The sequence below is a fragment of the Mustela erminea genome, chromosome 20 (genome assembly GCF_009829155.1).
Source record: "Mustela erminea isolate mMusErm1 chromosome 20, mMusErm1.Pri, whole genome shotgun sequence".
Classification (NCBI taxonomy): domain Eukaryota; kingdom Metazoa; phylum Chordata; class Mammalia; order Carnivora; family Mustelidae; genus Mustela; species Mustela erminea.
The window spans coordinates 31,237,318-31,249,372 of NC_045633.1; the positions used below are offsets into that span (position 1 = coordinate 31,237,318).

Below are 12,055 nucleotides of genomic sequence, written 5' to 3' on the forward strand. Positions count from 1 at the left end.
TCTATCACTGCTACAACAGTAAAGGAACATGACTCCCACTGAAACCTTCTGAGTTTTAGAATACATTTTAGGGATGCATAGCATTTAGTTCATCGATTCTCCTATTTATTTATTTATTTATTTATTTATTTATATTCAGTTCAACTCAACTAGCCAACATATAGTAAGTACATCATTAGTTTTTGGTGTAGTGTTCAACAATTCTTTTTTATTTTTTTAAATTTTTTTTATTAAATTAATTTATTTATTTTTAGAAAAACAGTATTCATTATTTTTTCACCACACCCAGTGCTCCATGAAATCCGTGCCCTCTATAAAACCCACCACCTGGTACCCCAACCTCCCACCCCCTGCCACTTCAAACCCCTCAGATTGTTTTTCAGAGTCCATAGTCTCTCATGATTCACCTCCCCTTTCAATTTATCCCAACTCCCTTCTCCTCTCTAACACCCCTTGTCCTCCATGCTATTCGTTATGCTCCACAAATAAGTGAAACCATATGATAATTGACTCTCTCTGCTTGACTTATTTCACTCAGCATAACAATTCATTTTTAGATGTGATAACAAAAGTATGAAATTCCTCTGTGATGTCAAAGAAAGAATAGGGGACTTGTGGAAAATTTTTCATTTTGTTCTAGTAAATGCAAATGAGTTATAGAGGAAAATACAATGTTAGAGGACAATGTGATTAAAGTTAACCTTGTGCTGGTAACCAATTCCCATTAATGTGCCATATTGACAATCAGGAGGTCACACGAGATAGGGATGGATCAAATATAAAGAGTCAACTTTGTGTGTGAGACGTGCAAAAGAGGGTATGCCCTGTTGCTCCAGGATGTCACCTACATGAATTCCAAGAAACTCACACTTGGGACCCACATATTAGAATAAATACAAGTAGTGAAAAGGAAATATGTCTAAAATGAATTATACATGTTCCTTTGTATTTATTCTCTTTGCCCTCCTGTTTCAAATTTTTCTAACTTTTATGTTACCAAGAACCTCTCTTTAATAGTTAAGATAATATTTCCTTTAAAATGTAATTAGGAATGTGTTAGAGGGGATGTGGAGAAAGGGGAACCCTCTTCCACTGTTGGTGGGAATGCAAGTTGGGACCGCCTCTTTGGAGAACAGTGTGGAGATTCCTCAAGAAATTAAAAATAGAACTTCCCTATGACCCTGCAATTGCACTCCTGGGTATTTACCCCAAAGATACAGATGTAGTGAAAAGAAGGGCCATCTGTACCCCAATGTTTATAGCAGCAATGGCCACAGTCGCCAAACTCTGGAAAGAACCAAGATGTCCTTCAACAGATGAATGGATAAGGAAGATGTGGTCCATATACACTATGGAGTATTATGCCTCCATCAGAAAGGATGAATACCCATCTTTTGTAGCAACATGGACAGGACTGGAAGAGATTATGCTGAGTGAAATAAGTCAAGCAGAGAGAGTCAATTATCATATGGTTTCACTTATTTGTGGAGCATGACGAATAGCATGGAGGACATGGGGAGATAGAGAGGAGAAGGGAGTTGGGGTAAATTGGAACCATGAGAGACTATGGACTCTAAAAAACAATCTGAGGGGTTTGAATTGGTGGGTGGATGGGAGGTTGGGGTACCAGGTGGTGGGTATTATAGAGAGCACAGATTGCATGGAGCACTGGGTGTGGTGAAAAAATAATGAATACTGTTATGCCGAAAATAAATAAAAAATAATTTTTTAAATAAATAAAATGTAATTAGGAAAGGGGGCATCTGAGTGGATCAGTTGGTTATATATAAGTTGGGGTCCTGGGGTCCTGCGGGGAGCCTGCTTCTTCCTCTCCCTCTCTCTCTCTCCCCCTGCTTGTGGGCTTTCTCTCTCTCTCTCTCTCTCTCTCTATGTCAAATAAATAAATAAATAAGATCTTCAAAAAATGGTTCTAGGAAAGAGATTTTAGAAAATAGGGCAGGGGCATCTGGGTGGCTCAGTGGGTTAAAGCCTCTGCCTTTGGCTCAGATCATGATCCCAGGGTCCTGGTATCAAGCCCTGCATCGGGCTATCTGCTCAGCAGGGAGCCTGCTTCCCTTGCTGCCTCTCTGCCTACTTTTGATCTCTCTCTCTCTGTCAAATAAATAAATAAAATCTTTTTTAAAAATAGGGCAAAGAAATTATTCATAATCCTACCATCACTTTTTGAGCATTTCAAGACTTTTTTATTTGCAGACAGCTTACATATTTGTGATCAGTGTGTCTAAAATTTTCATCTAATATTCTCTCGTGCATTTTGGGTGCTTGGAATTTCTTTTTTTTTAATTTAGTTTCATCTTTTCAGTGTTCCAAGATTCATTGTTTATGCACCACACCCAGTGCTCCATGCAATACATGCCCTTCTAAATACCTACCACCAGGCTCACCCATTCCCCCATTCCCCTCACTTCCAAAACCCTCAGTTAGTTTCTCAGGGTCCACAGTCCCTCACGCTTCATCTTCCCCTATGATTTTCCCCAATTCACTTTTCCTTCCCTTCTCCTGATGTTCTCCATGTTATTCCTTATGCTCCACAAATAAGTGAAACCATATGATAATTGACTCTTTCTGTTTGACCTGTTTCACTCAGCATAATATCCTCCAGTTCTGTCCATGTTGATACAAAAGTTGGGTATTTATCCTTTTTGATGGAGGTGTATATTCCATTATGTATATGGACCGCATCTTCTTTATTCATTCATCTGCTGAAGGGCATTTTGGCTCTTTCCACACTTTGGTGGTGGTGGCCATTGTTGCTATGAACATTGGGGTATATATGGCCCTACTTTTCACTGTATCTTTGGGGTAAATACCTGATAGTGAAATTTCAGGGTCATAGGGTGGTCAGAGATACAGAAGGACACTACACATTCTTAAAGGATCTATCCACCAAGAAGACCTAAAAACTGTAAATATTTATCCCCCCAATATGGGAGCAGCCAACTACATAAGCCAACTATTAATCAAAATAAAGAGTCACACTGATATGAATACATTGATTTTAGGGGATCTTAACATGCCACTCTCAGTAATAAACAGGTCATCCAACAGAAAGTCAATAAAGAAACAAGACCTTTGAATGATATATTGCACCAGATGCACCTCTTGGATATATACAGAACATCCCACCCTAAAACAACAGAATACTCATTCTTCTCGAGTGCACATTGAACTTTCTCCAGAATGGACCATATACTGGGTCACAAATCAGGGCTCCACTGATACCAAAAGACTGATATTATTCCCTGCATATTCTCAGACCACAATGCTTTGAAACTGAAACTCAACCACAAGAAAAAATTTGGAAGGAATTCAAACACTTGGAAGCTAAAGACCATCCAGCTCAAGAATGTTTGGATCAATCAGGAAATCAAAGAAGAACTTAAACAATTCATGGAAACCAATGAGAATGAAGACACATCATTCCAAAAACCTATGGGATATGGCAAAGACGGCCCTAAGGGGGAAATACATAGCCTTCCAAGCCTCCCTCAAAAAAGTTGAAAAATCCTGAATACATTAGCTCTCTTTACACATGAAAGAACTGGAAAATCAACAACAAAGTAAGCCAACCCCATGCACAAGAAGGGAAATAATCAAGATTAGAGCATAAGATACCTGGGAATAAACCTAACCAAAGAGGTAAAGGAACTGTACTTGAGGAACTACAGAACACTCATGAAAGAAATTGAAGAAGACACAAAAAGATGGAAGACCATTCCATGCTCTTGGATCAGAAAAATAAACATTGTTAAAATGTCTATACTGCCTAGAGCAATCTATACTTTTAAAGCCATTCTGATCAAAATTCCAAGTATTTTTCAAAGAGCTGGAGCAAATAATCCTAAAATTTGTATGGAATCAGAAGAGACCCTGAATCGCTAAGGAAATGTTGAAAAAGAAAAATAAAACTGGGGGCATCACGTTACCTGATTTCAAGCTTTACTACAAAGCTGTGATCACCAAGACAGCATGGTACTGGCATAAAAACAGACACATAGACCAGTGGAACAGAGTAGAGAGCCCAGATATGGACCCTCAACCTTATGGTCAATTAATCTTTGATGAAACAGGAAAAAATATACAGTGGAAAAAAGACAGTCTCTTCAATAAATGGTGCTGGGAAAACTGGACAGCTATATGTAGAAGAATGAAACTCGACCATTCTCTTACACCGTACACAAAGATAAACTCAAAATGGATAAAAGACCTCAACGTGAGACAAGAATCCATCAGAATCCTAGAGGAGAACATAGGCAGTAATCTCTTTGATATCAGCCACAGCAACTTCTTTCAAGATATGTCTCCAAAGGCAAAGGAAACAAAAATGAAAATAAACTTTTGGGACCTCATCAAAATCAAAAGCTTCTGCACAGCAAAGGAAACAGTCAAAAAAAAAAGAGGCAACCCATGGAATGGGAGAAAATATTTGCAAATGACAGTACAGACAAAAGGTTGATATCCAGGATCTATAATGAACTCCTCAAACTCAACACACACGAAGCAGGCAAACATATCAAAAAATGGGCAGAAGATATGAACAGACACTTCTCCAATCAAGATATACAAATGGATATCAGACACATGAAAAAATGTTCATCATCATTAGCCCTCAGGGAGATTCAAATTAAAACCATATTGAGATATCACCTTACACCAGTTAGAATGGCCAAAATTAACAAGACAGGAAACAACATGTGTTGGAGAGGATGTGGAGAAAGGGGAACCCTCTTCCACTGTTGGTGGTAATGCAAGTTGGTGCAGCCTCTTTGGAGAACAGTGTGGAGATTCCTCAAGAAATTAAAAATAGTGCTTCCCTATGACCCTGCCATTGCACTCCTGGGTATTTACCCAAAGATACAGATGTAGTGGAAAGAAGGGCCATCTGTACCCCAATGTTTATAGCAGAAATGGCCACGGTCACCAAACTGTGGAAAGAACCAAGATGTCTTTCAACGGACGACTGGATAAGGAAGATGTGGTCCATATACACTATGGAGTATTATGCCTCCATCAGAAAGGATGAATACCCAACTTTTGTAGCAACATGGATGGGACTGGAAGAGATTATGCTGAATGAAATCAATCAAGCAAAGAGAATCAATTATCATATGGTTTCACTTATTTGTGGGGCATAACAAATAGCATGGAGGACAAGGGGAGATGGAGAGGAGAAGGGAGTTGAGGGAAATTGGAAGGGGAGGTGAACCATGAGAGACTATGGACTCTGGGAAACAATCTGATGGTTTTGAAGGGGCGGGTGTGGGAGGTTGGGGGAACCAGGTGGTGGGTATTGGAGAGGGCACGGATTGCATGGAGCACTGGGTGTGGTGCAAAAATAATGAATACTGTTACACTGAAAATAAATAAATAAATAAATTTTAAAAATGGGGGGTGAGTTGAGGGAAATTGGAAAGGGAGGTGAACCATGAGAGACTATGGACTGTGAAAAACAATCTGACGGTTTTGAAGGGGCGGGTGTGGGAGGTTGGAGGAACCAGGTGGTGGGTATTGGAGGTGGCACAGATTGCATGAAGCACTGGGTGTGGTGTAAAAATAATGAATACTGTTACACTGAAAAAATAAAAAAATTTAAAAAAATAGAATGTACTGACAGAATGGGAGAAGATATTTGCAAATGACATATCAGATAAAGGACTAGTGTCCAGAATCTATAAAGAACTTAGCAAACTCAACACCCAAAGAACAAATAATCCAATCAAGAAATGGGCAGAGGACATGAACAGACATTTCTGCAAAGAAGACATCCAGATGGCCAACAGACACATGAAAAAGTGCTCCATATCACTCGGCATCAGGGAAATACAAATCAAAACCACAATGAGATATCACCTCACACCAGTCAGAATGGCTAAAATCAACAAGTCAGGAAATGACAGATGCTGGCGAGGATGCGGAGAAAGGGGAACCCTCCTACACTGTTGGTGGGAATGCAAGCTGGTGCAGCCACTCTGGAAAACAGCATGGAGGTTCCTCAAAATGTTGAAAATAGAACTGCCCTATGACCCAGCAATTGCACTATTGGGTATTTACCCTAAGGATACAAACGTAGTGATCCAAAGGGGCACATGCACCCGAATGTTTATAGCAGCAATGTCCACAATAGCCAAACTATGGAAAGAACCTAGATGTCCATCAACAGATGAATGGATCAAGAAGATGTGGTATATATACACAACGGAATACTATGCAGCCATCAAAAGAAGTGAAATCTTGTCATTTGCGACAACATGGATGGAACTAGAGCGTATCATGCTTAGTGAAATAAGTCAAGCAGAGAAAGACAACTATCATATGATCTCCCTGATATGAGGAAGTGGTGATGCAACATGGGGGCTTAAGTGGGTAGGAGAAGAATAAATGAGACAAGATGGGATTGGGAGGGAGACAAACCATAAGTGACTTTTAATCTCACAAAACAAACTGAGGGTTGCTGGGGGGAGGGGGTTTGGGAGAAGGGGGTGGGATTATGGACATTGGGGAGGGTATGTGCTTTGGTGAGTGCTGTGAAGTGTGTAAACCTGGTGATTCACAGACCTGTACCCCTGGGGATAGAGTATTATGCCTCCATCAGAAAGGATGAATACCCAACTTTTGTAGCAACATGGACGGGACTGGAAGAGATTATGCTGAGTGAAATAAGTCAAGCAGAGAGAGTCAATTATCATATGGTTTCACTTATTTGTGGAGCATAACAAATAGCATGGAGGACATGGGGACTTAGAGTGGAGAAGGGAGTTGGGGGAAATTGGAAGGGGAGGTGAACCATGAGAGACTATGGACTCTGAAAAACAATCTGAGGGTTTTGAAGGGACGGGGGGTGGGAGGTTGGGGTACCAGGTGGTGGGTATTATAGAGGGCACGGATTGCATGGAGCACGGGGTGTGGTGCAAAAATAATGAATACTGTTATGCTGGAAATAAAAAATAAATAAATTAATAAATAAATAAATAAAAAGAAAAAAAATAGAATGTATTTCAGTCCAAGATGTACAAATCTTCTGAATTATTTAAAATACATATTTGTAATAATTACATTAAAGCTGATATCTATCTATATACCTAGAATAAAAAACAATGAATACTATTATGCTGAAAATAAATTTTGAAAAATTTTTAAAAAATTTAAAAAACTATTAAAAAAAAAATAAAAAATTTTTAAAAAATTTAGAAGGGTGCCTGTGTGGCTCAGTGGGTTAAAGCCTCTGCCTTCGGCTCGGGTCATGATCCCAGGGTCCTGAGATGGAGCCCCACATCAGGCTCTCTGCTCAGCGGGGAGCCTGCTTCCCCCCCTCTCTCTGCCTGTCTCTCTACCTACTTGTGATCTCTGTCAAATAAATAAATAAAATCTTTATCTTTTTTTAAAAAAAGATTTTATTTATTTATTTGACAGACAACGATCACAAGTAGGCAGGAGAGGCAGGCAGAGAGAGAGGAGGAAGCAAGCTCCCTGCCGAGCAGAGAGCCCCATGCGGGGCTTGATCCCAGGACCCTGGGATCATGACCCCAGGTGAAGGCAGAGGCTTTAACCCACTGAGCCACCCAGGCGCCCCAATAAATAAAATCTTAAAAAAAAAAAAAGATTAGAGCAGAGATCAAAGAGTTAGAAACTAGAGATAAGCAGAACACATCAATGAAACTAGAAGATGGTTTTTTGAAAGAATCAATAAGATCAATAAACCACTGGCCAAACTAATGCAGAAGAGAAGAGAGAAGACCAAATTAATAAAATTATGAATGAAAGGGGAGAGATCACGACAAACACCAAGGAAATAGAAACATTCACCAGAAATTATTATCAACAGTTATAAGCCAATAAGTTAAGCAATCTAGAAGAAATGGATGCATTCTCGGAAACATATAAACTTCCGAGACTGAAACAGGAATTTCTTTAAATTTATAATTTTTCATAACTAAGTGGGTGGTCTCTCTCTATTTTTTTGTTCCTTGATAATTTGCTTGCCTTCAGGTATTCACTAACCTAAGTTTCTTCTTGATAATATATAAAAATTACTTGAAATGTCTGGACACATAAAAATACTTGAAATACTCTAAACATGCAAAAAATTACGGAAAATGGTCCAGGAAGTACACACGTACACATTACCTAGAGCTGATAAATGTTCTAATGTTATTCCTTTTTTTTTCCCTAATGTTATTTCTAATCATGATGACAGATTTTAGATTATATAACATCAGGATGAAAGTTTGGGCTTCCAGGCATAGCTACAGCTACAGAATCTGACATGTTAAATGTAATCAGTTCTGTTTCCCTAAAACAGGTTTTATGATGGGCAACAGCCTGTGTTGGCTACCATGGATCCAGACATGATCAAAACAGTACTAGTGAAAGAATGTTATTCTGTCTTCACAAACCGGCGGGTAGGCATGGAGTTATTTTAAATTTATATATATATATATATATTTATTTATTTATCTACTTACTTATTTATAAAACTTTCATTTTGACACAATTATAGATTCACAGGAAGTTGTCACAGGAGTTCCCATGTTGTATGGTCTTCAAGCTTTTCCTCCTAATATTCTGCAAAGCTATATATAGTATGGAATTGGAAATTGACTTTGGTTCCAGCCACAGAACTTATTCAGGTTTCAATATTTTTATGCACACTCATTTGTGTGTGTATGTGTGTGTGTGTGTGTGTGTGTGTTGCTTTCTGAGCATTTATCTTTCATGTGGATTTGTGTACCCACCACCCCAATCACATTACAGAGCTGTTCCATCAACAAAAGTCTTCCACTTACTATTCTTTTGTAGGCATGGTGTATGGCTTGTCTTTTTGTTGTATCAGGGTCTTAAGCAGACCCTGGTTTAATTTTTTTAATTTAATTTATTTTTTTAGTGTTCCAAGATTCATTGTTTATGCCCCACACCTACTGATTTGATTTGAATCTCCCTGATGGTTAATGATGATGGGCATGTATCTGTTACCCATTTGTATATCTTCTTTGGAGAAGTGTCTGTTCATGTCTTCTACCCATTTTTTGACATGACTATCTGTTTTTTTTTACTTTTTTTCAGCATAACAGTATTCATTGTTTTTGTGCCACACCCAGTGCTCCATGCAATACATGCCCTCCTTAATATCCACCACCTAGTTCCCCCAACCTCCCACCCCTCTGCCACTTCAAACCCCTCATATTGTTTTTCAGAGTCCATAGTCTCTCATGGTTCACCTCCCCTTCCAATTTCCCCCAACTCCCTTCTCCTCTCTAACTCCCCATGTCATCCATGCTATTCGTTATGCTCCACAAATAAGTGAAACCATATGATAATTGATTCTCTCTGCTTGACTTATTTCATTCAGCATAATCTCTTCCAGTCCCGTCCATGTTGCTACAAAAGTTGGGTATTCATCCTTTCTGATGGAGGCATAATACTCCATAGCGTATATGGACCACATCTTCCTTATCCAGTCGTCCGTTGAAGGGCATCTTGGTTCTTTCCACAGTTTGGCGACCGTGGCCATTGCTGCTATAAACATTGGGATGCATATGGCCCTTCTTTCCACTACATCTGTATCTTTGGGGTGAATATCCAGGAGTGAAATGGCAGGGTCATAGGGAAGCACTATTTTTAATTTCTTGAGGAATCTCCACACTGTTCTCCAAAGAGGCTGCACCAACTTGCATTCCCACCAACAGTGGAAGAGGGTTCTCCTTTCTCCACATCCCCTCCAACACATGTTGTTTCCTGTCTTGCTAATTTTGGCCATTCTAACTGGTGGAAGGTGGTATCTCAATGTGGTTTTAATTTGAATCTCCCTGATGACTAGTGATGATGAACATATTTTCATGTGTCTGATAGCCATTTGTATGTCTTGATTGGAGAAGTGTCTCTTCATGTCTTCTGCCCATTTTTTGATATGATTATCTGTTTTTTTGAGTGTTGAGTTTGAGGAGGTCTTTATAGGTCTTAGATATCAGCCCTTTGTCTGCAGTGTCATTTGTGAATACCTTCTCCCATTCCGTGGGTTGCCTCTTTGTTTTGTTGGCTGTTTCTTTGCTGTGCAGAAGCATTTTATCTTGATGAAGTCCCAAAAGTTCATTTTTGCTTTTGTTTCGTTTGTCTTTGGAGACATGTCTTGAAAGAAGTTGCTGTGGCTGATGTTGAAGAGTTTACTGCCTATGTTCTCCTCTAGGATTTTGATAGATTTCTGCCTCACGTTGAGGTCTTTAATCCATGTTGAGTTTATCTTTGTATATGATGTAAGAGAATGGTCAGGTTTCATTCCTCTATACATAGGTGTCTAATTTTTCCAGCACCAGTTATTGAAGAGACTGTCTTTTATCCACTAAATATTTTTTCCTGCTTTGTCAAAGATTATTTGACCATAGGCTTGTGGTCGATATCTGGACTCTACTCTGCTCCACTGGTCTATGTGTCTGTTTTTGTGCCAGTACCATGATGTCTTGGTGATCACAGCTTTGTAGTAAAGCTTGAAATCAGGCAATGTGATGCCGCCAGTTTTATTTTTCTTTTTCAACATTTCCTTAACAATTCGGGTTCTTTTCTGGTTCTATACAAATTTTAAGATTGTTTGTTCCAGCATTTTGAAAAATGTCTGTGGAATTTTGATCGGGATGGCATTGAAAGTATAGATTGCTCTAGGCAGTATAGACATTTTAACAATGTTTATTCTTCCAATCCATGAGCATGGAATGCTTTTCCATCTTTTTTGTCTTCTTCAATTTCTTTCATGAGTGTTCTATAGCCTCTCAAGTACAGATCCTTTACCTCTTTGGTTAGGTTTATTCCCAGGTATCTTATGGTTTTTGGTGCTATAGTAAATGGAATTGATTCTCTAATTTCCCTTTCTGTGTTTTCATTATTAGTGCATAAGAAAGCAACTGATTTCTGAACATTAACTTTGTATCCTGCTGCATTACTAAGTTGCTGTATGAGGTCTTCTAGTTTGGGGGTGGAATTTTTGGGCTTTCCATATAGAATATCGTGTCATCTGTGAAGAGAGAAAGTTTGACTTCTTCTTTGCAAATTTGAATACTTTTTATTTCTTTTTGTTTTCTGATTGCTGTTGCTAGGACTTCCAGTACTATGTTGAACAACAGTGGCCAGACTGGACATCCTTGTCATGTTCCTTATCTCAAAGAGAAGTCTGTCAGCTTTTCCCCATTGAGAATGATATTCACTGTGGGCTTTTCATATATAGATTTTATGAAGTTGAGAGCACACATATTTTATTTTGATAAGGCCAATTTAACATTTTTTTTCCTTTTATGGGTTATGAGTTTGGCCTCAAGTTTGAAAAATCTTTATCTAGCCCTACATCCCCAGGATTTTCTCAAAGTAGTTCATTTTATGTTTTACATTTAAGTATATATTTTTATATTGTTTTATGTTTTACATCTATAATATAAATCTTATATAATTTTATGTTTCTTTTTTTAAGATTTTATTTATTTGATAGAGAGAGATCACAAGTAGGCAGAGAGGCAAGCAGAGAGAGAGGAGGAAGGAGGCTCCCTGCCAAGCAGAGAGCCCGATGTGGGACTTGATCCCATGACCCTGAGATCATGACCTGAGCTGAAGGCAGAGGCTTAACCCACTGAGCCACCCAGGTGCCCCTATAATTTTATGTTTCCCATTTAAGTCTGTGATCCATTTTGAGTCAATTTTTTAGTGTTAATTAGGAGGTGTGAAATTTAATTCAAAGATCCTTGTTTTTGGCCAATGGATGTCTAATTGTTCCAGCACCATTTGTGAAAAGGCTATACTTCCTCCATTGAATCGCTTTTGTACCAGGGAAAAAATTGAGTTGGGCATATGTGTGTGTCTATTTCTCATACTTTGTTCTGCTCATTGATCTCTGTATCTCTCCCTCCACCAATACCAGACTCTCTTGATCACTGCAGCCATATAGTAAGTCTCAGCATCACGAGCAGTGATTCCTCCCATTTTATTTTTCATTGGAATTGTTTTAGGTATTTTAGCTCCTTTGCCTTTCCATACAAATTTAGAATTAGCTAATCTATGT

At 38.7% G+C, this 12,055-nt stretch overlaps 1 protein-coding gene across 3 annotated transcripts in view; it reads left to right on the forward strand.

Annotated features, from left to right (window-relative positions):
* The window catches only part of LOC116581212 (cytochrome P450 3A12-like), a 48,380-nt gene that overhangs the window by 5,570 nt on the left and 30,755 nt on the right, over nucleotides 1-12,055 (forward strand). For all 3 annotated transcript variants that reach the window (XM_032328294.1, XM_032328295.1, XM_032328296.1), the window contains one exon: nucleotides 8,321-8,420. In XM_032328294.1, coding sequence (XP_032184185.1) covers nucleotides 8,321-8,420 — 100 coding nt within the window. The remainder of the gene's footprint in view (nucleotides 1-8,320; nucleotides 8,421-12,055) is intronic.